The sequence below is a fragment of the Parasteatoda tepidariorum genome, chromosome 3 (genome assembly GCF_043381705.1).
Source record: "Parasteatoda tepidariorum isolate YZ-2023 chromosome 3, CAS_Ptep_4.0, whole genome shotgun sequence".
Taxonomy (NCBI): domain Eukaryota; kingdom Metazoa; phylum Arthropoda; class Arachnida; order Araneae; family Theridiidae; genus Parasteatoda; species Parasteatoda tepidariorum.
In genome coordinates this window covers 60,518,796-60,545,585 of record NC_092206.1, presented here as the reverse complement: position 1 = coordinate 60,545,585, position 26,790 = coordinate 60,518,796, and the positions used below count along the sequence as shown (strand labels likewise).

The 26,790-nt window shown below is 29.5% G+C and overlaps 1 protein-coding gene across 4 annotated transcripts in view; it reads right to left on the bottom strand.

Annotated features, from left to right (window-relative positions):
- Window positions 1-2,625: 2,625 nt before the first annotated feature.
- The window catches only part of LOC107445120 (potassium/sodium hyperpolarization-activated cyclic nucleotide-gated channel 2-like), a 627,568-nt gene continuing 603,403 nt past the window's right edge, over window positions 2,626-26,790 (bottom strand). For all 4 annotated transcript variants that reach the window (XM_071178704.1, XM_071178703.1, XM_071178705.1 and 1 more), the window contains 4 exons: window positions 15,676-15,894; window positions 7,062-7,208; window positions 4,066-4,309; window positions 2,626-3,283 (listed from right to left, as the gene is read on the bottom strand). In XM_071178704.1, the coding sequence (XP_071034805.1) occupies window positions 2,817-3,283; window positions 4,066-4,309; window positions 7,062-7,208; window positions 15,676-15,894 (1,077 nt within the window). In that variant the 3' untranslated portion in view covers window positions 2,626-2,816. The remainder of the gene's footprint in view (window positions 3,284-4,065; window positions 4,310-7,061; window positions 7,209-15,675; window positions 15,895-26,790) is intronic.

The following is a 26,790-nucleotide window of genomic DNA, read 5'->3' as shown; positions in this document are numbered from 1 at the left end:
TATTACTTTCAGTTATTCGAAACATAAATTTAAGCTTTTGGAAATTAAAAATTTTATTAAATGTCATAAATTCCATTCATTAAATGTTCATGACTTTCATTGAATGTTATAAATGCGAACAATATCAGAGTATATATCAATGATTGAATTGTATAAGAATTCAAAAGAATGCATGCATTTTAAAATAAAAACTTGCATTTTGAACCCCCTTAAAACATTATTTAATTTTTATAGAGTAATTATCAATAAAAATTGAATAAATTTCTTACTAACTTAATATTCAACTTCTCACAAAGATTCAACTAATAAATTAGGGTCAAATCATATTGTATAAAACGCAATTGATAAACACAGGAAAAAAAACTTAAACTTCTATCATCTGACAAACTAGAGCGTCATCTTGTGATTGTGTTCAAAAATGATTTTAAAACCTATGCATTCTAGAACTGATGTTACTGAATTTACAACAAAAATGATTATCAGGAATGTTTGTCGTTACACAAAATTCACAGAACAAATAATGCAATGATTATCTTCGATGAGAGTGACAACATACAAACACTTATAATGTGTTTAACAACACATCGCATTAATTAATATTGCATTCAAGAACACAGTTAAGACATAAAGTTTTATAATAATTTACAAAAAATTACTTCTTGATTATGGAAAAATATGTATAGAATAGGCAAGGTGATAAGAAATATCTCAGAAATATACCTTAGCAGAACTTTTGACAAAAAATAATTAAATATGCAAAATAAAGAATGAATTTTGGCATGTAATGATTTAAGGTTTCATTAAAAAATAATTTTTTTGAAACTTTGTTCAAGCATTTTCGGCCTAAACTAAATACTTAATGTGACCAAAGAATCATTGATTTATAATATTGATGATAACTGACCGATAGTGGAAAGCTTTTGCAAGATAAACATTAAGTACTGACATAGCAGGTAATCGCCAACTGAACGAATATTGACAGATAATCATAAAAAAACTGGTAGATGACCGTAAAAGTATTAAACGACAATCATAGGAGTATTGGTTAATAACAAGAAGATTATCGGCTGATTATCAAAGGAATATTGGAAGGTAATATATTTGGCCGTTAATCATAAAAGCATTAGCCTGCATCAGAAGAACATTAACCTATAACCAGAAAAGTTATAAAGTTATAGTCAATAGCTGTAAAGCTCTTGGCAGTTAACCATAAAATCATTAACAATATCATTAACTTTAAATTAAAATCATTAATTTTAAATTAAAATCATTCACATTAAAATCATTATAATTTTTTTTTTCGAATTTAAAAAATAGCTTTCCAAATTTACTTTGATTTTTAAACAGCTTCTCAGCTTGTATTTAAATTTAATATAATTAAAAAAAATGAGTTTTAAATAAAAAAAAATGGTGACTTTCATTCCGCTACAATTAAAAATAGATGTAAAATTGAAAAAACAAACAAACATGTATCTTCATGGTTGAGTAAATGACTCCTTTTTGATTCTAAGTTATTTTTTGTCACCTTGTAAACTTCTTGTCTGCTTCAAAACAATTTTGTTATGAGTTATTTGACAAAGGGTTTAAATTATACGAAATATTTAATTATATACTTTTATTGACCTTTTGAAATTTCTGTAAAAGTTTGCACTTTGCGATTTCCTACAATTTATTTAAAAGTTTTTTATAGTTTATTTTATATTATCACAAAATTGATATAATTTTTTTAAATTCCTATAAGCATAGCAAATCTGAACATTATAATTGTTCCGGCTACTTGCTTACGTAGATTAATATCTATACTTAATTAACCTGTTTTAGAACGATATGTTTTTTTTTAATAAAAGTGACATTATACTGCAAGATATTTTACATCATTATTTTATATAAACGGTTAAATATTCCAATTTATAATAATTAAATCAAATATAAAAATGTATTATATTAATTTTCAATGCATTTTAAGGTATATTTTGATTAGAAAAATTAAAAAAAAAATAATTTGCGTATTTGGAATTTTTTTGCGTAATTACTTTTAAATTCTAATATAAATATATAAATAAGCAAATGTTAATACTGTTTGGATTCCGGGTTGGATACTTGATTTAAAAAAAATTAAATTTTAACTTTTTTAAATATGAAATTAATTTATTTTTTAAAATTAATTATGAATTAATAAAGCACGTCATTATATTTTATTACTTCTTGAAATTCAAAAAAATATTTCATTTGACATGATTTAACAACGGCTCGAGTGTTATAAAAATAATTTTCTGTCATAAATAATTTTCTCAAGAGCCTTTGAAAGGAGTTTGCCAAATCGTTTCAGTTAAAAATGATTATTTCAAATATGTTTTGAAAAAATAAATGTTCGTTTTATGTTTATTAAATCACAATAATTTTTTTTTGTAAAAAATAGATAAAAGTATTTATCTGAAAAAGATATTTTTTGTTGGAAATTTTAGAATTATGAACAAATCGTTCTAAAACAGATTCGGAGCGACTATTAATATATATATTTTGCTCTCACAGTCTATAAGTGCTTTTAAATTATTTCACAAATCCCCAACAATAAGAGGAAGAGCTCTCCATAAAACCACGAAAAGTGATTTTTCTCTCTTGTAATTTTGTTGTCTGTTATCAGGGGGGCTTATAACACCAGACACCAGGTGTTAGTCTCTGTTGTCATTAATACTAATCAAGCAGAAGCACTCCATGGACTATACCGCGTCATCAGCGGTCACTTTTTTTAGGATGTTTCATGGTCAAACTTTGCAACGTTTCTCATCGGCGAGTGATCACATGCGGTGGAACTCTTATGCTTGGAACATGGACTGGAAGACCTGCTCCGTGTTGGGCAAGCTCGTGGCCTGAAAGAAAGTCTCGGATCTGTGCATGGATCCGGGCTCGGAACTGTCCGGAAATCCCAGGTCCATTCGCGGAAAACAGCTCTCGGACTTGGGTCTGGGCATACCCCTCGCCACAGACAAGTGCCCTCCCATGAGGGGGGCTTTGTTAGAATCGTCCGAGTCACTTTGGGCACTCTGCAACAGTAAGCTGACCGTCTTCAGGTCGGTTTGCAGGTCTTCTCGATTTGAGACTAGGCTTGGATTTTTGCCGATTTTGTTGAGCCTTTCGGCGGCGATTGATTCCATGGTTCGCCGCATGAGTGGATATAGATCGAGGACGGCGTTAAAATGTTCCACTGATAAAGAGAATAAGTTGCAATAGGTCTCGGCCCGAACGCTCGCCACACGCCGGGCGTTCGTCAGCAAGCAGATTTCTAAAACAAATCAATATTGATAATTAGTAAATGACTTTAAAGAAAACATTTTTAGCAATTATGGTTTGCTAAAATTTTAATAAATTTCTAAAGTTGAAAGTTTCAGAAAACTTCATACTGGCATTTTAAATTTTTTTTTAACATAAAATATGTTCCATAACTAAATTATTTTGAGACATGAAGAGCATAATGAAAAACCATTGGAGTATATGACATGAGTCATTTTCAATGGAATTTTGTATTCATGTAGCAACAAAAAGCTAGCAAATAGTAAATCGAATGTAAAACTAAAGTAATGATAATGAACACACAAAAGTACTTATAAAACTCAGGAAAAAAATAGCTATTAGGCGTCTTGATTTAAAAAAGCCTTAACAAAGTAATCTTGACTGGTACAAAACGGATCTTTTCTTTAACGTGCGTTGAGTATTTTTTTTTAATTGTTAAGTTACGTTTTTTAAGATTCCGTTTTTTCCACATTTTTTCAAGAATAAATTAGAAGTCCATCAATCGACAAGACAAGTACACTTTGATTTAAGAATGGACTGCATTTATTTCGATCCTCCTCATTTCACATTTATTAAAATTGAAAAATAAAAATTAGATTTAATTAAATGCTGATAGTTTCAATCTAATTCAATAAAAAATAATAACAATACATTCAACAAACAACAGCAACGACAACAGTAAGACATATAATGAATCAGAAGCCAATGGATTTTTGAAAGGCAGTTTTAAAATTTAAATTTAATTTTTAAAGAAGTAGAAAATTGTCAACTTGCCTCCAAAGTATGAGCCATCCGATAAGCTGGTGGCGACTTCACCATTACTCATAACAATATCTACTATACCTTCTTGTATGAAATACATCTTCGTACCTATAGTACCTTCTTTAATAATGACGTCACCCGGCTGAAATACCTCATATTTTAGCTTAGTGACGACGTCATTCACGAAGTTGGGATCTGCGTTCGCAAAGAAAGGAACCGAAGCCACCAGGGAACGGCAGTTATAGTTGATGACGTCCTTAAATTATTAAAAAAACATTTATTACATAATAAATCTTAAAAACATGATTTTTTGAAGCTTATGGATTAGTTTATTTAATTTTCGCTTCAGGAATAAGCATGTAGTAAGAAATGTAGTATGTATGTAAGCTTAGAATTTCAACAAGAAAATGAAATGATGCTGATATGATTTTATGCCAGCGTTTAAAAATGAATTGCAGACTAATTTGCATATTTATAAATATTTGCTGATTTTAAATTTTTTATTAATGTTTATAACTGAATTATTTTACAGAAATTAATATGACAGTAATAATACCCTAAAACCAGATATTTATATCATTAAAAAATAATATTTTCAAATTTATTAAAAAAAAAAAAAAACCCTTGATAGTTGTAAATACAAACACACCGAAATGCTTATGTTTAGTTTTTTTTAACTTTATATCTAGGTTCGGAAAATTCATAAAAATAACTGAAACAGTTTCTCACTCTCACTGTTCAATCTTTTAGTCAATTGATTTCTTGCGATATCTTTTTTTATAAAACAATTTTTTTTTGAATCAACAGCAATGGTATGCAAAAAAAATATAATTATTTATGAATCAGGAATGTATAAAGAAATATGGATAAAGAAATTATGGACAAAGAAATTATAATGATTGAATTAAACAAACGCTTCAAATGAATTAGCATTTGATTGTGATATGCTCGTTTTTTTTTTGCACAAGATTTTCAGAATAATCTATCTAAATTTGAGTTTTAACCATAAGGCCATAAAGCTGTACCAAAAGTTATGCTGGGTGTTATCAGAATTCAAATACACTGATAGAAAAAAAATCTCAACACCAAGAAAAAATTATTATAGAGTAATGAAATTTCGGCGATGTGTTTATCTGAGCAACATATTTAATTAATTAAAGTTTCAGGGTCACAGGTAGTTGAGAGAAAAACAATTTCAAATGTGAAATACTGGTACATTACTAACCGCTATAACCAGCAGAATTTTCAATGCAAGCATTCAAAATTGCACGCATTGTGTCATACAGATGCCGTATGCTATTTTATGGGAAGGAGTTCGCGCCTGTTGCATTTGGATAGTCAATACGGGATAGTTAATGCTGGTTGTGAATGACGCTGAAGTTGTCGGCCAATGATGTCCCATGCGTGCTCGATTGGTGAAAGATCTGGTGATCTAGCAGGCCAAGGAAACATGTCGACTTTCCGTAGCGCATGTTGGGTTACAACAGCAGTATGAGGGTGAGTGTTATCCTGTTGAAAAATACTCCCTTGAATCACCAGGTTGACGTACTAGCTTACAGTCAAGGTGCACGGAATAACAAGAGTGCTTCTGCTGTCATAGGAAATTACTCCCTAGAGCATAACTCCAGGTGTAGGTCCAGTGTTTCTAGGCCAAAAACAGCTCGGTAGAAGGCTCTCATCTGGTCACCTTTTAATTAATATACGACTATGACTGGTACCAAGGCAGAACCAACTCTCATCAGAAAACACAGTAGATCTCCACTCTGTCCTCCAGTGAACTCTAACTCGACACCACTCAGGTCGTTAGCGGCAGTGGTTTGGAGTGAGTGGAATGCAAGCTACAGGGGGAGTTAAGGAGTTCTCACTCGGAACTGTACTTGAAGTCGCCGATTTGTAACAGTTCGTTGTATCACTGTAGTACCAACTGCAGCTCGAATTTCTGATGCAGACGCAACACAGTGCGCCACAGACATGAGCCGTACACGGTGGTCTTCTCTCTGAGTAGTGCCACGTGGCCATCCAGAACTCGTTCTTCTTAAGAGTACCTTCCTTTGGCCACAGCTCGCAGCAATCATAAGCAGTGGATACATTTCTCCCCAGTTTTTCTGCAATATCGCGGAAAGAAAATCCAACTTCTCGTATCCCTATTACACTACCACTTTCAAAGTCAGTGAGCTGTTGATAATGGTTCGTCTTCTTAAAAAAATTCTTGACTACCAGCAACTATGTCAAAATTTAACGAAAACTAGCGCTTACGAACTGTAGAACACGTATTTAAAGCAACCCTGATTTGAATGTTCACAGGGGCGCTACTAGCGCCAAACTTATGCGCCAACCACGGAATTTGAATAAACATAATTTTTTAGTTGTATAAACAAGCCTACCAAATTTAATTTATCTAGCAGAACTCGTTCTTTGTGGTGGGAGTTCTTCCCCGTCAGTGTATATCGAACCATATCGTTAGAAATATCGATATTTTTTCGATATAACTAATTTGCATTATTTCTTACATTTGTCAATGGTTTCTTCACTCCTATGAAGTTTATCAACACGCACGGCGCTATTGTATTACATAAATATTGTTAATGATAATATACTCATTATTGCGTTTGATATTTATCGATTTCCAAAACGACCATAAATTTATCGTATCTTAAATTATTATTACTGGTGATTTTTGCGACATTATCATAAGCGATATTATAGCTGACGATAAAAACTGAAAATTTAACATTTATGTTCAGGTGGTATGGCATTTGAATACTTAAAAAGAAATGCCTTAAAAATATCGTTATAGCGAATTTTAAAAAATATCAATTTTTCACGATGCATTAAGCCAATTTGTAAAGCTCTATCCTAAAAGAAAATGAGCTGAGCATATGATGCACGGTTATTCTTTCATAATATGAATAAAGAAATTCAGAAATAAAAACGAACAGCAATATACCTTTATTTAAATTAATTTATATTTTCAGTTAAGAAAATTAAATAATTATTTCATAACTTACTTCTCTAAGTCTCTCGGATAACTCGCCAAGGATCATCTCCTCGTCGAAGAACTTCCCTTGATATCGATGTTCAAAGTAATCTGTTATTCGAGTTCTAAGTTCTCTGTGTAGTTTTCTATAAGCCATATACTCTTCTACTTGTTTTAGCTAGAAAAAAAAATAAATAATGTTATTCGAGTTCTAAGTTTTCTGTGTAATTTTCTATAAGCTATATACTCTTCTACTTGTTTTAGCTAGAAAAAAAATTAATGTTATTCGAGTTCTAAGTTCTCTGTGTAGTTTTCTATAAGCCATATACTCTTCTACTTGTTTTAGCTAGAGAAAAAAAATAATTTCTCAATATTACTCTTCAATTGAACAGTTTTACGATAAAGGTATTTTGTTTTTTCTTCTTCTAAAAATACTATTCTTAATCTTTAGATATTAAAAAAGACGAATTTACGTATTAAATATTAATTTATCAGAAAGACAGCTGCTTAAAAGTTTCAAGATTTCAAGCGAAATATTTGTTTTTTCGCTTTTTGATGTTTTTTCTTTCTATAACCATCGTTGAACAGCCAACTCGATTTTGAGTTACGACTACTAATGTTCAACTCCATAGCCTTGTAATTTTGAACTCAATTCTGAAGACAAGGGAACTCCTGGTTCAAGTATTGAGAGAAATTTGCCTTCGTGAAGGATTTTTTGATGGAACTAACCCGTATTTGTGTTGAAAGGAGAGGAAAGCCACTGTAACCTCCTAAGGTTAGCCTGACGGCAAGGGGACTCTAACCCATGATGGGTCTACCTCTGAGGATATTTTTCGTGAACATTGTGGTCGGTGCGAGCCGGAGGCGGAATTCCTATCGACTAGCTTGGCAAAATTGTCATGATAGAGCATAATTTGACGGTACTATATATTTATTTAAAAAAAAAAAGGCATCAAAATAGACACGCCAGTCAAAAACTAGTAGTATACAGTAAGAAATTCCGGATCAATTTACCGAAACACTTTACGAACATTTTATCGTAAATCCGTCGTAAAACTTTACGGAACATTTTACCGTAAATCCGTTGTAAAACTTTACGGAGCAAGGAATCTGATATACCGCAATTTTCACAGTGGTATTTACAATGGAATCACTGTAATTAAATAAATATTATCGTAAAAGTACTATATAAAATTTTACAGTAAAAATGAATTTTTCGTTAAAATGGATTTTACGTACATCTTTTTTACGTTTTACGGATTATTGGGAAACCTCCCAGAGGATTATTCGACACTCACAAAAAATTATAAGAAATAGGGTTTCTTATAATAGAACTATCGAAATCTTAGTAGAATATTGCTAATGTATAGAAAAGTCCACGTATTTTTCTCAGAAATATGTAAAATAACAAAATTATGTGGTTAGTCATAATGGTTAGGCAATTTCAATAGTGTTTAATTTCAGATTTTTTAAAATTTACTTTTATTATTGTTTAAACAAACGGAAGCCAATTTGAATGATGGTAAAAATTTCATTACTCGTAAATTACGTAAAGGAAAAGATATCTATCATAAGCCTAAAAACAGGCAATTGTATAATATCTAACCACTTTTCAAAAAATAGTAATGGCGGAATTTAATTGTTACAGTTTAATTGGTATAGTTCCTAATATTTTGATTGTCAGACGATCTTGAATTTTCCATGTTTGAAAAAAGAAAAAAAAATATCTATCATCAGCTTAATTCGTGAATTTGAATTCTTTTAATTCGTAAAAATTATGTGAAAATTACAGAAAAAAGAATAAAAGAATTTTTCACATGTGTCTTCATTCCTTTGAAAGTTGAGCACGGTGCGCCTTAACCAAAGTTAAATAAAATGCTCTTACACCTAGAAAATTGGAAGAGATTCTGAATTTACCAGATATTAAAAATCAAAAAATCAAAATAATCTGTGGAGAGATTTTTAAAAAAATCTACTTTGAACATTTTTGCGCACGATTTTGAAAAATCTGGCGTTATTTTATATCAATAGAAAGGAAAAGAAATGATATAATATTTATTTTTCAGTTGTAATTCTGTTAAACTTTTATTATTTAAACATTTTACTGCTGATAAAATATGAAAATATAACATAATTTAATTATAATTACATCAATTTAAACATGTGAAGCATTGTATCTACAAACAGCGCTCGAAAGGTGTTTAGAATAACCGGGGTGATCTGCAGCAACCTTATTAATTTCCCAGGAAGACTTAAAGAAGTCAAAATGCACGGACTCCATCGCCTGCTCCCAAAAAAATGCTAATCCTTCACCGTTTTTGTCACAGAACTGTTCAATGTGAAAAAAAACTGCATGAACCTTTGGTGTAACGCTGACACCTAAGTCCATGTAGCTCTTTTTGAAAGCTTCTATACATGCTTTGTAGTTTTGGTCAAGATTATTTCCGAANTCTTCATTCCTTTGAAAGTTGAGTTCTGTCGCTAGTCTCTTGAGGACAAATTTGCGTTTAATTAGTTAATTTAATTTAACGCTACTTAATTTTGGCTTTTCTAAAACGATAAAAATTACAACAAATGTTTTTTTTTACAACTGATACATTGATACACTTGTCCTTTGAAACATTAGTTATATTTTGAATATTTAAAATATTAAGCAGCATGTTCGTAGAATTTAAAATTATAATTATTTCGCTTCTTCCAAGCAGAGCATTTCACTTAAGGCATAATTGCTATTCATTTAACTGTATGATATAAACTGAACAAGTAATTATCAATTATACATTTGACTGAATTTAAATTTATATCAAGTTGGAACAGTACTATTCACAAGAATAAATATGGTAAGTATTTTCTAAGAGTGAAGTATGCATATTATATTTTTGAAAGTAAACACGTCACATTAAAAGTTTAGCATAAACTAAATATGGATGGAAATTATTATGAATGCCCTAAAAGTTCACTTTCATTTAAATGCACATAACTTGAGTTTCCATAGAATTTACATTAAATCTTTAGAACCATTTGGGGTGATTCCGTCAAAATGATTAACGAAAACAGCTTTTATTTAATATAGTATTTTGTGGGAATAAAAGTTAAATTTAAATATGTCTGAATGTCCTTAAATTTGCATTCAAAATCTTATTTTCAAAATTATTATTGAAGATCAAATTATATGAAATCATGTAAAAGCGTTGAAATAATATTTATGAAAAATTCCATAGTAGTTTTAAAAGAATATCGTTTCAAATTAAATATAATTTCAATATGTTTAATTTCAATATAATTTGTATATAATTCTATTGTATTTCAATAAAATTTGTATTTCAATTTATTTTAGATAATTTCAATTTGAAATTTAGTCAGTATTCATGAATATCGAAACGTTTGATTATAAGAATACGCATAGTGAATAATAGTAATTTTGGTCAACTCTATTAATTATTGTGCATAAAAGTGTACGTCATTTTCTTTGTTTTACCATAAAAGTATTTAATCAAAGAGAAATTTCCTAGAGAAAAAACAATCTGAAATACTTCGATATGAAAAATTGTCAAACGATTCAGTACGATCTGTGTACCTAATGTTATATTTTGAAAGGTTTAACCTGTACTTGAAATTATTTGTTAACCCTATCTCACCGACTGTCACAAATAGATGGCTGCATGAAACGTAATCAATCAGTGTAAAAAGATAACGCTGAAAGGAAACTAATTTTTTTGCAGTTTATTTGAGGGCGGGGTTATAATAGTTTCATTTATTCCTTTATTTAATTCACCACTACTTAGTTCAAACGTAGATGCACTTTTAACTAACATGGATTAGATAAACGATTAGACTAACGTTGATTAAAGTGAAAGCAAGAAAAGTCTGTCAAATTATCCATAGACGAAATTTAGCTACCACTTTTTATATTTTTTACATCCCGATTCCGATTTTATACGATTTCTCTTTGGAATCATCCGTCTCGAAGGGGTTAAGGTGCATTTGCAGCTTCATTTGATGAAATTACTTATATTTTATTTCATTATTAGATATGATTATTATTAGTATTATTTTATTTCATTTACAAGACTTCGTAACGTAAGTACCCAAAACAAAAAACTTATTTTACACCCCTGGTGGTTTAGCAAATGAGCAAAATTTAGAGAATGTTTCTTCCCAATATATTATACCCCTCTCTAATAGCATGAAAAAGAATCAATAGCATGGAAAACCAATAATAATGCATGCACCGTTAGAAATTTCTCAGATAAAATGGTTAAATAACAATTTATTCAATTGTTATTTTGCCATATTCAAACAGAACAGTCAAATAACTATAAATAAGAAGGGTTTCAAACTGTTAACCGTGAGAAGAATAGTTTATTAACTGCTTTCACTTAATACGGTTAAACAACCAGAATTTTATCGCACTAACTAGGCCCACATAATGAAGCCACTTAGTTCCTTGAAGATGCATACATATTATAGGCGAGAGGACCTGTCTATGTCATGACCGACAGAGCAGGAGTTCTATTTCCGCCGTTGACACCGCAATATTTCCTTCATTTCTTTCATTTCTTTCAACACATGAAGAGTTTCCATGGTCCTGCACTTCCCAATTTGTGACCCTGGACCTTTAGAATACGATACTCTCATCCTCGCATAGATGACAGTACTGTAAAGCTGCTTAACAAAATTTTTTTTTTGTATTTCCCATCTCTTATGATAGCTAAATGCTAAATGTTAATCGTTAAAAAACCATTAAGTTTTTTAATCATGGTTTTTTACCTATACTTGTAGTAAACGGTTTCAACACCGTAAAGGTAAAAAAACTTGTTTTCCGCAAACTTTATGGTTAATTGGATGGACAGACTGCTACCGGTTAAAGTAATTTCGAAATGAAAATTCTATCAGTGTAACACAAGTACTCGAAACACATGTACTAGTTTCAACCCACTGGCAGTTTAGCAAGTGGGCAAAATGGAGATAATATTGCTCCCCATTACACTACTCCGTTATATAATAACATGGATAAACCAATAACATGGGAAACCACTAATAATACGTAAAACACATTCATTTCTATATCAGAAGTTTTTATTCATTAGCCTCTTTTAATTAAGATTATCCTGCTTAGTATTAGAGCTAACCACTTTGCATCAAGAAACGACATTTCAATATAAACCTAATAACCCTTGCCGTCAAGCTAACCGCGGGAGGTTCTCGCGTCTTCCTCTTCATGTAACGCAAATGCTGGTTAGCTTCATCAAAAAATCCTAAACGAAGGCAAATTTTTCCCAATACTTGAATCAAGAGTTTCCTTGTCTTCTGGCTTGGGTTCGAAATTACAAGGCTACGGAGTTGAACATTAGTATTCGCAAACCCATAAAATTGGGTCGGCTGTTCAACGACGGTTATAAAATTATAAAAAACATTATGAAACCACATGTTAACATCGTGAAAATACAATGTTACAACATATTTCAACATTAGGCCGGAATGGCCTGATGTGGAAACGAGAATAGACCAAAACTTCTAAGAATAGGCTAAAAACAAAATATTATGCATCATTACGAAACATTTCATTTTCTTTTTTTTAAGAACCGAATTAAGATGATTATGAGCTTCTAATGAGATTATTAGTTAGAAATATCTATTTGGATATAAAAAAAAACACTCATTATTGAAAATCAATTTCATTTTCTTGCATTTTTTTCATAATTCTTATTTTCTGAGAACGATTTTTGCATCTTCTTGTAAAAGTAATCAAATAAAAGTAATCATAATAAAAATTAAGGAAAATTATTATAGTTTGATAAAAAGAGTTAATTTTTCATAACTTTTAAATTGAAAAAATATTATTAGTAAATTACTTTAGTAATTATAACTTTCGGTGATTACGAAATCGTTGTTGATTACCTTATTTCATATCGCGATATTGGTAACAGTCATTTGAATAAATTAATAAGATAAAGACTAAAAGCAAAGACGCTGCGAACTTATATTTTTGTGGGGAGGAAAATTTCCATTTTGCCGAAAGAAATTCCTATTTTGACCGAATCATAAAGTAACGCCCACAATTATTCATACATAAAGGGACATCAAAAGGGACTCTAAAAATTTCTTGGTGATGAGGCTATAAGTTATAAATAACCTAGTTGTCAACTATTCCTATTTTCCTCAGAAAGTTTTACTTTTATATTTTAAAAGTTAGCAAAATGTATGCTTTGATTTTTTACTGTGTTTAATAAATTTGATTTAAAATGCTCGCTCACCCTTATACCTAATCAATTTAACCATATACATAAACATTCTGACAATCAATAATGTGGTGTTAAAGAAATTTATGATGGCAGTTTATAAATTGAATATGATTGGTGTAGTAAAAACTCTAAAGAGAATAACTAAAAAAAAAAAAAAAATCTACAGAAATCAAAATCTACTATCTTCAACCTTTTGCAATTCGAGGGCCACAACAATAATTTAATAAATTTCGAAGGCCGCGCATGTATTAGATAAAGGTGAGGAAATTCAATAAAAGAAGAAGAATAGTAGTAGTATAAGGTATTGATTATTTTCTGTTTCGGAATTTTGCTCTTGGAACGTATTATACTAATAACTGCTTCAATTATACATTCATAACATGTTAACAGTTTGGAAAAATACTGCGGTCGCAAATTTCCTTGATGATACAAAAATCTATTATAAGCTAATTTGAATCTCTCTATTTCGAATGAAACTGGTTTGCATGTATTCGGAAATAAGAGAACCAAGACGAGTGATTGACAATGGCATAAATTTCTTGAAGACGAAATTGTGAAATGGCTATCCTAAACTATTTTTATGGCTATCTTAAATAAGTAAAAGTGAGAAAATGAAATTTTGTAAGAATGCCGAATGACCATACAATATTTGCCGAATACTAAAAATCCTTGGGAGGTCCCAGCAACCTCCCATTCCAGTGCCATTGACTAAAAGATTAATTAAGGTAAAATTAATCGCTATAGCAATAAAGTGGTTTATAAAAAAATGTTCGAAGTATCTTTTGTAATTGTGTTCTAACATGACGCTGAAACCTGCATGGGTTTTCTGTGATTTTCAGCCTCACAACCTCATATTTAATAGTATAGTAAGCTGTTTTCTTCTTTATAGCCTTTATCACCTCTCAAACTTTGTTGGTCAAATTTTGATGCATCCTGCATATCGTTAAACATTGGTACATTTATAATCACCAAAAAAGAATAACGTTTGTTTTATTTTTTTTATACATATAAATATTACGAAATCTTTACAGAAAATATAAATGCATTTTTATAAATCGAAATGCACTTTAAAACATTTAAAAATCACAAAACTATATCTTACAAATTGAAGAATCTAAATATTTCGTTAACTATTTAACACTTTAAACATTTAACACACTTTAAAACATTTAAAAATCACAAAACTATATCTTACAAATTGAAGAATCTAAATGTTTCGTTAACTATTTAATATTTTTTAGAAATTAATGGAATTTTTAAAAACCATATTACATTTGACACTAGTCTGACCTGAACAATTTTTCACGAAATCCTTGATAACAGTCATAGCTTCACTCAATCAAGCCAGTTTACAATTATATTGATTACTATATAATACTAGTTGCTTCTTTCAGAAAATATTTATTTCAACTCGAAACTTGTGTTAGTGAAAGAAAAAAAAATAATCCCGATAAAATTTCATTAAATTCACAACTTAGGAAGCAAAGACAAGTAATCAGTATAATTGCATTCGTCATTTATGATTAATTGTTTGCCTGCAATCATTATTACTTTGTAATCAAACATCACATAATTATTGAGAGAGATGTTTCTTTTCGACGGCTGGGTTCGAACCTTTGCATAGTTGTAACCACCATGGAAAAGGGTATACACCCCGAATTGAGTTCAAAAGTTTTATATAATAACCATATAAATTGACGGTCAGCTCTATTACTTTAGTTAAAGTTCTTTACTGTAACGAGCACTGGGCATTTTTGTCAAGGAAAGGAGCTAGCTTTATAAACTGACGGTCAACTGTTCAAGTTTTTCGGAAATTTCTTTGAGTGTAGATATGTCAAAAGTGAAAATATCATGGGTGTTAACACACATATGATGGCCAATTAATCTTAATCTCTTTTTTCCCCTTTAAAAATATTGAGCTTTATAAACATTTTGATATGAAAAGTGTCTTTGTATCTCTTGATATGAATTAATAGAAAATGTTAAACACAGTGTTCTATCTTCAAAATAGGAATAATTTCATGTACTTTAAAAAATTGAACATTTTTAAGAATTGGTATTTGCATTTTTTTCTTTTAAACATAGAATACAATACATTGGGATGCACTATGTCACGATAGATAAATATTCTGAATTTAATCTTAAAAGTTACGGAGAAATCAATACGTGGTTAAAGTACTAAAACTAGATAATTCTAAAAAACCTTCTTTTTAAAAAAAATTTTAAATCAACATTTTGTCTGAATCTAAGAATTGCTTATTTCTAATACCTATCGCTAGGTGCCACTAGTAAAATATAGATTTACAGAATTTAAATACACTCAAATAAATTCCTCATATAATGATTTCATGAACATATTTCTCATAAACCTTTGAAGTAAAGATGATTAAATAATATTACCTTTTCTCTGTACTGTCTCCTCGAGGAATCCAGTGACTGTATGAGATTTGTGGTGTGACCGAGGAAGAGAGCGTAGCAAGTGGCGCCGCTTATCATACTGAGCAGAGTTAACCACATGTCGGTCAGGCTCTGTGGGGGAAAACGTCCGTAGCCGATGCATAGCATGTGTGACATCGCCTTGAATAACGCCCACGAGTACTGATTGAACCAGTGGGCAGTCTGAAAGAGTGTCAATCATATTAGCAACAGGCACATTTAATGTAACTTTTAACAAATTGAAAATTATTCAATTAACCCCTTCGCTTTCGCTCCCGTCAAGACTAAAAGGGTGAGATTTTGTCTTCTATTTCTCGTGCCCGTGATATCTCCGGGTTAGAGAATTCAAACGTAACGCACCGAAAAGGCTTAAGTATATCCATTTTTTGTGTCCGTAATTTTTTTTTATTTCTTATCTTGCACACTAGATGGCTGCACCCGATGCAGTTGTTAGTGCAACTAGAGATAGTTTATTTTAAACTAGATGTTATCACTATCCAAATATATGTATTTGTGATATGTATTTCGTACTCTTAGCTCAGCTACTTATGATCTTTGTGAATACACGAGGTTTGTGTTCTATGATAAAATATTTTTCATATTATGTACATTATGCATATGTAAAGTCACATGGACATATTGAGTACAAATGGAGTTTTAAATTTCAAGATAAAAAAATTCCAAAAATAAAAAATAATTACATACATTGTACATATACATTTATATATATATATTTTTTTAATAAAAAAGGCACTTTTATGACCGTTTTTTGAAAATAATAAGATCGTTTGAAGCTGTCAGTTGTTCAATCAAATGCTATTGATAACAGCAGACAGAACGTAATAGTTATTTTATGTCACATTTGACAGCATCTAAGTTATTCATTGAATAAAATAATTACAATATTTATGTCTTGCGCCTAAAGATTCAAAATAAAATGTAATCAATGTTTTCAGACAACGCGTAGGAGTTCGTTTTACAGAAGTTTTAACAAAACCAGAAATTATTGATTGCACAAGGAGGCAGGCTGGAACGAGTAGACTAGAATATATAATTTAATTAAATGTTACAGATATTTAATTAAATCATCATATAGTCAACAGATTTTAGGGTATTTGATATTAATTATTAAAATGGTTTAACTGTATGAGCAAGGGATAAATATTAAAATGTCAATCTGTCTGAAAAATTGAAATACATATTAAAAATCAGAAATCAGTAAAATAATTTTAAAACCAAATGAACTAAAACGATAATGTCATATAATTTATATTAGAAGAACAGTTCTAAGCCTGAAAGATATCCTTAGAAGGATAAAAAAAAACCTTTTTTCAGTCATTTTAATATTAAGTTTAGCTAAAAATGTAGCTTTCATTTGCGTAAAAATATGAATTATCTATACAAATATATAATATAATTAGAATCAGTTTTACAGCTCTTTATTTGAAGCTATCCTTGTACAATCTGAAAATATCCTTATTATATAATTTGAATAAATTGAACAGCTTTGAATCAGAAAAATAATCAGATAAGAATATAAAATATTCCTGTTAAAACATTTACATACAAAGTATGACAATTGTTCTAGAACTATCTATCCATATACGTATAGAAATATCGATATTATATAACCTAAATCAATGGAACAGCCATTGTTCTGAATATATCAGTAAAAGTATTCAAAAGAACTCTCATATGAACATTTATTGATCCAAGTACATTAATATAAGAACAGAGAATATGCTTGTAATATCATTTGAATACATAATGCTGCTCTTGTTCTGAAAATATATTCAATAAACTGAAAACCTTCATGTTACAACATTTGGTAGAATAGAACAGCTATTGGGCAGAAATACCTAGATAAGAATAGACTACCTCTCTTCTTTCAAGAAGAATAGTTCTAAATTGATCAAGGGGAAGCCATTTTATTTTTAAACTCTAAATAGATTTTTTTTGTTATCGTTTATTTCGAACGTAAGGTAGGTCAAATCCAACTTTTGCTTCAAGAAAAAGAGCAGTAGAAATTGTAGAAACAAATCCCTTTCTGAATTTTTCAGTTCTTTCATACCACAAGGGAATTTTCTTAAGAAATTCTTTCTTATATTCCAAAAATACTTGAGTCGCATGGGATGAGCGGAAATCCTTTATAAGATCCAAAACATATTTCTATTCCAAAGAACTTCTTGCATTGTTCTGAAGTTGAATAGTCACAGTGGAAGGAAGAAAAAGGAAAACTTCTGGACACGCTTTGACAACTTCGAAAGTTATATTAAGAGGGACTTTCGCCTGATAAGAAAGATTTGAATATCAAATAAGGAGGCATTCCGAATGAGAATCCTTGACATTAAAGGATAGAGTTTAGAATTTGGTTGAATAACCACTTGATTTTGATTTGAATGGAAAAGTTTTATTACATTTCATTTGCGGTTATAGAATTTTAAAATTATTTTATGATTAGCAATCTTTAAGCATTATAAAATGAGGCAGAGCTAACTTGTATGTATGCGGAATTAAACTTTTAATTATCTAGTTTCATTTTTTAATTATAACACAGATGGTAGTATGAAAAGGATATTTCAAAAATACTCAAGTTTGGAGTTGCATGGTATGAGCAGAAATACTTAATAAGATCCAAAACATATTTCTATTCCAAAGAACTTCCTGTATTGTTCCGAAGTTGAATAGTCACAGTAGAAGGAAAAAAAAAGAAACTCTCTGGACACGTTTTGACAACTTTGAAAGTAATATTAAGAGTAAGAGAGACTTTTGCCTGATAAGAAAGATTTGAATATCATACAGGCAGGCATTCTGAATGAGAATCCTTAACATTAAGGGATAGAGTTTAGAATTTGGTTGAATAACCACTTGTTTTTGAATTAAATGGAAAAGTTTTACAAAATTTTATTTGCGGTTTTAAGATTTTAAATTATTTTATATTTAATTATCTTTAAGCAGGATAAAATAAATCAAAGTGAACTTATGTGCATACAGTACTAAACTTTTAGTTATTTAGCTTCATTTTTTAAACTTTAACAAAGATATTAGCATGAAATGATTTTTTTTTCAAGCTATAAATGAAGCACAGTGACTGTTTTGTGGAAGTTGTATTTTCAACGATGATCATAATCTTTATTAAAAGATAAAACACTGCTCTTTATACTGTTTTTTATTTGAAAAAAAAAACAAGCATGAAGAATAAGAAAATGCTAATTAAAGTCAAGAGTGTGCAATATAAAATGAATATTCAGATTTCATGAAAATTTGAGGGAGCAACTGTTCACAAATTTGCACTTTGACTGTGTACATTATTTGAGAGAGCCATGAAGGTGCGAGACGGTGCAGATTTTTATTCCACCAAATGGATTTTGTCATGCATTATTTTAGGGAGACGTAAAGTGGCGAGGCCTTCAACGATTACGATACCTCCAATTTGTATTTGATATACTAATGTCAGGAATTAAAAGTAAAGCTATAAATAATGTTGAGTTTATGGAGCCTATGTGAAACCAAGACGCAGCGTGTTCGAGTAGGCAGTCAACCCATCCCGTTAGACAGTTAGTTTTTAAATAAATTGGACGGCAATCGATTTCACCAATGGCAATTGATAAATAAGTTTATTTAGACATGTCTCTTTTGAGGGAATTACAAGAGATATCTCCTCTATAAACATTAGTAATTAAGTAATAAATCAGTTAGATAGTTCATTTTCTAAAAAAAAAAATTAATCTCTAACTAGCTATTTTGTGATATTTGTGATGTGTGTATATCAATATTTTTTACCGTAATTTTTCACAGTCCAATTTTGATGATTATGTAAGAAACAACAGTAGGCTAAATTAATAATTCAATTAAAGAATTTTAGATTCAACTTTTAAAGGAGATTAAAATCTCCCATAGAAGTTGAATATAGTTAATTGGGATATGTTTGAAACAAAATTAAAATATATGATCCTGACATTTTTTTTACGTAAAACAATATTAATCTAAAAAATGGGAGAAATTTTTTAACAGTGATTTAAAATAGCGATAATAATGATTTAGTTTCTTATAGACGCTGTATGTTACATGCTCATATTCACGTTAGAATAATAGAAGTTAATACACAGAGAGTTATGATTAGATTTAATTCATGATTAGATTTTTTTTATTCTCGTATTTTATATAATATCATGATATCGGTGTTATGACACTGCAAAAAATTCCGGATCAAATTAAAATATAATTTAAAGCTGCCTTGGGTGCATGATCCGCGAAATCTATTTCCCCCTAAAATCCATTTTTACAGTAAAATATTTTACCGCAATTTTTACAGTAATATTTATTTAATCAGAGTAATTCAAAAATTTTACGATAATTATTACTGTAAAAATTGAGGTATATGAGAGTTTTTGTTCCGTAACATATTCCGGTAAAAATTGATTTTCGGTAAAACGTGTCTGCAACCTCAGTGACAGTATTTTTTACCGTAATTTGATCCAGAATTTTTTACAGTATAGAAGAACCTCCGATGCGTGTTAGTATGTACAAATCACGTATCAAAAACTTGGCCAAGATTTACTCTCACTTGCGAAGTTCTTCTTTAAGAAATAAAAAATCTTTTTCGTTTAATCTTGAGTTACATTTTTTTAAAAAAATTTTATGCAGCTTACATGCTGTTTATTTAAACCTTTTATAGTGTTTTATTTTGCATGTAAAATAGTTTTTCTCAAAGAAGTATTTCCACAATTAAAAAAGTTTTATATTGTGAACAAAATGATGTACATAGTTCAGCATTTTTAGCCTTCATTTATTAGATTTATGTCGGACGAGGCAAAGAACAATTACTTTCTTGTAACCATGAAGCCATTAAGATTTTTTTAAAGTACCTTTATTTTGACATTAAGTCTGATAAAAACTACTAATATACTTCTAACGTTTCACTAATTACAGTTTAAACGATTTTCTTAGTAATTTTATAGCTTTGAAATTGAAAATAAATCTTACTTACTGTGGAATTTTTTGTTTTTCGGCGAGGTAGTAGAAATATTCTCCCCTTTATTGTCCTGTATACGTGGATCAATACATCTTCTTATCCAACTAAATCACGTTTTTCTTAACTATTTCTCGTCTTCCATGTACACACATAAAAATATTGAAATTCTGTTACATTTTTTCGTTTTTCAGGTATAAAATGGAGACTTGTGAAGTGTGAGGTAAAAACTAACGATTTGGAAGTTTTGAGGTCAACTTTAATGGAAGTTGAGTATCAGGTTTTGATCTTGATAGAAGCTTTTAGAAAACCCTTTGCGGGACACATTATATCCTTTTTTTTGAGGAACATCCTCTTTTACGAGGAAAATCTTGAATCGTGTTTGTTCTGTATAGTTTACAATTGAAGAGCTTTGTTCGAAATATTGTTTACTTTTCCTTTTTATTTTATTTCGAAAACTATCGTATTTAAATGTATAGGCATAAAGATTATATACGTATGTCGAATATTTTTAATACCTTCCGCATCTGAGATTTATATAAACGCGAAATAGTTTTCTCTTTGTAAAATTCGCAAATATTATTTTTTTGCAAACGTTATCTCTTTTTGTAAAAATTTTTAATATTTTTTATAAATAGAATGAAAACAGAGAAGCAGCTAAGGTAAAGTTGTTTTTGACTGCTAAACTATATGAAAATAAATTGACATGTTTATTTAGTATTATGCATATTTAGTACTTCCGTTTTCTTTGTTATTATAAGGATCATTCTCCTGCAGATTTTAAATTGAAAATAAATTTAACTTACTGTTGAACTTTTTGTTCTTTTGGAGCGGTATACGAAGTGATTTTTCTTATTATAGCTCTGGATGATACATGATTCGATGTATCTTCTTAACCAACAAAAATCCTATATTCTATTCCTAATCCTATATCCTATCTCCTATATTCCAACTATTTTCCGTCTTCTATGTACAGCGCGTAGAATAAGAAGGGGAAATCCCCTGAATAACTTTTGATCAAATCAGCGGATTTTCACGAACTAGGTTTCAATCTTAAAGGTTTGAAAACGGCTAACTTAAAAAATATGCTAATTAATTAGTACGGATGACATTTTAAGCCCCGAAGTCAAACACAGAAACGTACTTTCTCTGAATAAACATAACTTTCCGTCAGGCTAGAATTCTTGATCCACAAAGTATGAAAGGTAGCCGCAATCTGGAGAATATGGTTCTAATAGTTTAGGCAGGAAATAGGTCAAACGTTTGAACTCCTTAATGTGAATTTCCATTTTAATGTATTTCGCTATACAATGTTAGAATTTTAATTCTAAAATTATGGTAAAATAATTGGCAGCAGTTTGTTCATCCCATTAACAGTAAAGTTTACTGTTAGAGACATTTGTTTGAATTTACGGGTTCGTGACCGTTTACAGCTGGTATTGTGGATTTTTTTGGTAAGTGTGGTAAAATTTTGTTATTTCATCCTGATATCATAGAGCAACGCTTCCGAAATGGTGTTCCACGGAACCCTAGAGTTCCGTGGAAGAGGGAATATCGAGGGTTAAGACTTTTTTAAACAGTATTTTCTAAAAATATTTGTCAATAATCTATTATTTATTTATTATTTCCATTGCTTTTATGAAATTATAAATATACATATATATTAAAAAATCAATTTTTCAGACAATAATTATGAAAAAGTATGAAAAGGACATGCATTTATAAAAAACTGCAATAGTATTTCACATTGTCCTTTTCAAAACAAACTAAAACAACTGAATTCTTTAATCAAGAAGTATGTTTGTCTAATAACCATTTTCAATGTTTATAACAGCTCTTTTTTTTTATAGAAATATAAAATTTTTTTAGCTTGACTAAATTTAGCTCTAATGGCAACTGTCGAATATAAAACATAATTTAATGATAAAACGATGGATCAAGGATAAAACAATAAGAAAAAATTTCATTCATCCTATTAATTATAAAAAAGTCTAAGAGTTAAATTAGTGTAGTTTTTTAATGGCTAATTATTTTTATTTACTTTAATTATGAAATGGGTTTCCGTCAAAAGAAGCTTGATTATTTAAGGTTCCGTAGCCCGAAAAAAAATCGTAAACCTCTGCCTTAGAACATGGCATAAAAACCAACCATTCGGTTAAATTTAAATTTCAGTTTCGTATCTTTTTACTAAATGCTTGATAATAACTGAGTGAAAATAGACGTGAGGTCTAATCTGCCAATCTCATGACTGGCTAAATGGGGATTCGAATCCATGCTTTGACACCACAATATTCCTTCAGCTCATGAAGACTTTTCAGTGTTCAGCACTCCCCAATTGGTGACCCTGGCCCACTAGAATACGGATCTCTAATTCATGCATAGATGTCAGAGCTATTTAGCACAAAAAATCTAGTATTTCCCCTCCAATATCAATTAAAACTTTATTTTAATAGTTTTGAACCATTCTAGTTGTAATTGATTACAGAATTGTATGATCTCGTATTCCCGGTTGTTTAACCATACCAGTTGTAAATGGTTTCAAACCTGTAAAGGTAAAGAATTGCTCCTAACCATAAATTTTACGGTCAAACGGATAGACAGGCTACTGTCAATTATTTTGCTGTAATTTTAAAGAAAAAATTCTAACATTGTAGGATCTTACGTTACATAAAATTCGAGGATATTAAATAATGAGATGATTCTTTCTTATTTGGTAAAAAAAAAAGAAAAGTTTAATACTTCTAAGGCGGATTATATTTCTTCTATCAAGTGAACTTTTTTATTTTTCAAGACAATTGTGGCATCGCTGCTGTATCTAACATTATTTCTTGTGAAGCGAACTGAAGTGGTTCCGATCTTCAAAGTATAAATGTTGTGACGTAGGTTTGATATTTGCTTTTTACCTATTCTTCTTCAAACAGCTGTATTTAACGAGAACTGGGCGTGTGGAATCTGTTGTGTTTGAGTGTAAATAAATGTTTTCTTTAGATATGTACACAAGTCTTATTTCCTAAACCCAGGATAATTCAAGCATTTGTGTCTAAATGAAACTGCACCAATCATAGTCTCGGAAAAACATACCGAATAAAAATAATTGCTGATTTCAAGAAGATTGCAATTTTTAATGAACATTTCATTTTTAAAAGTATATTTCTCGTAAACTATGCCACTGATAGTTAGATCAAAAGTAGTTCAGAGTGGTCCGTTTTTTTGAGCGCTGTGCATATCTTTCATATGCTATTTAAATAATCGAATTTATTATTATTCATCTTATTTTAAATATTTGTAAACTTTTAGTTGGGCTTCTTGATTTTTTCGAAATGTATGATAAATTTTTCTTTAGTTTTTCTGTTCCCCAAAAATCTCATGAATTTGTTATTCACGGTGTTTTAAATATTCACAGATTTTTAATTTTAGTATGTTTTAACCTGTTACCAGAAATTGATGGTTTTCTTTATTGAGTTGTGATGCTTATTGTTTTAAAATTTGGAATTTATAATGCTCATTCAATATGACTTCAAACCTTCATTTTTTCTTTAATATTGACAGGCCAAGATTAAAAGAAAAATGCAATAAAAACGTGATTATTTCTAAAATTAATAGTATAAGAAATATAATGAGTTTTGTGTTCGTTTTGTATTACCTTTTTTTATCTCTTTCGATTAAACTTTTTGTTAATTAATAGTTTCTGTTGCGCACACGAAGAAAAATTTCTGGAAAAGTTTCAATACTGCATGTGAAGGACTTTTTAGATAAAAAGAAACAATTGTATTTACAAAACATCAAAATATACGGTATTTGATATTTTTTCTGTTTATATGGTAACGGTTTACTAGAAATTTCGGTTTTCAAAATTATAGTTCTTTTAACCAAATATTTCATAAAAAATACAAATGCGTTTTTATGCCAAACGCATTATGAAATTGCAAAATTTTATGACATATTATAAAATTATAACTTACTGTTAATTTGCCAAAGCGATTTGGTAAAAATTACTGAGCTCTCTGGCGTTCCCTTTGATCTAAACACACGGTAATTTTTACCATATTCTGGTAACCTTGACCAAATTTGTTTTCGGTTTATTTTGAATTATCAATGAATGCTGAATGTTTGAAATATCAATGAATTTCTTTTGAATTATGGCTCATTTTGTTTTTAATTGTTGCCCTTAGTTTTTGGATAAAGTTTTGTTAACTTCATAAAATGCTTGTGACTAAGTTTTATAATATGTTTTGAACTAATAAAAGTGATCCCGCATATCTTTTAAGGGTAGAGAATTAATCTATGGTAATACTTATTATAGATTAAGTTTTGAGTTTACTTTACTACGCTTAGAAATATTTTCATTTATTTTCGGTGTCGAAAAATTTAAGTTTTCTTTTTTGTTTAATTTTTACGGAGTTCAGGAGGAGATAGTGGTTTCTGACTTTAATTCTCCAAGATTCAGTGAGATAAATACCGGAGAAAAAGAATGTTTTTACGACTTTTTTAAGTACCTCATAAAACTAAAAGTTTTTAGCGGCAGAAAAAATACCGAAGTTGTTCCAGTCTGCAATACATTTACTCACGTTATCAAACAAAAGAAATAGATTTTCTAATTTATTCCGTGAAAAATAATTTTCAGAAACGAGACCTTTAAGAGGATGGTAAAATGTAAAGAAATAAAAATTAATTGAATTTTTTTTAAAAGAAACAAAACTACAAGGCAATGAATGATACAAAAATCACTCGTTAATCTCAGTGTTTCGATCCACAAGATTCAGTTTTTATAATAAAACATTGATTTAATTAAAGTTTCGATTTTAAATTATTGCTTTAATTGTTTTTCATGCTTTAATGTATAAATAGATTTTATGCTGTATTAATCAATTATTTCATGCTTTGGAAATGGTAATATATAATTATAATTCACCATGATTTTGATGAATTAAAACATATAAAATTAAACTAATTACTAACTAACTTCTCTAGTAATATTGTTTTATATGCAAAGTACTACTTTGAATGTATAAAAAATGTATTTTAATAAAGTATACAAACTAAAATTATTGAATGCAAGATTACTTCAGAAATAGAATATATTATTGTTGTTTCTACTGTTCGTTTTTCAATCCCTACTATTACTTTTTTTCATATTAAATCTAGCTTAATCATTACTATTTACTAATTCTTATTGTAATAGTTTTTTTTCTTCAAATTATCCGATTAACGTTTTCTATGCCCTTAATTGAAACTTTTATTTTAAATAAATATTATCACCATTCCTTTATTCCATGATTAGTAATCTCTAATCCATTGGCATATTATTACCTGTTACCTTTTTTCGAATAGATAATCTCCTATACAGTATATATAATAGATTTAATTATATTTTCTTATTTTTAAATTAATAACACTTTGTTGCATTCATACAAATACTTGTTTGTCTAATTCGGGTGGGGGAATCTCAAATCTGAAAGTAATTTTGCTCTTAAAGCTACGGATTTTTTAAAAGGAATTTTTAGTCTTTTTTGCCTATTTAATTCTATTTCTATTTTATGTACAATTTTGAAAACGTTATATATGATAAATATTGCAACAAACTTTTAGAGGAGTAAGGGCACATAATTAAATCTGCTTAGGAACCCATACTCGTCTTTTTCGGCTAGGGATATTTTCTTATTATGACCGGTTCAGTGGCACATTTGAGGGAAGTGCCCGTTGCGGCGTATGATGATGTTCTTGGTATGGGTTCCTATGCAGTTTTAATTTTAATGATCTGCCCTAACTACCCTTAAAGTTTATCGCAACATTTATATAAACCCCTGTCATATAAAATGTTTTGAAAATTGCACATTTCGACACAAAATAGACTAAAAATGTCCTTTTAAAAACAGGCTATAACTTGAAGGTGGAAACCAACAGCAAATTTGAAATCAGAGATGCGGAAGTATCTGAGATCTGTTAAAAATTCTCATACTGTATTAAAAAAATGCCTGGTGAAACCATTAACTTCTATAGACCTCGTTATATTTTTATATATTGTTTTATTAACGAAATATTACTAACACATATTTTTAAGTTCAATAGAAAAAACTAATCAAGTTTAGCATGCGAGAATACACTTT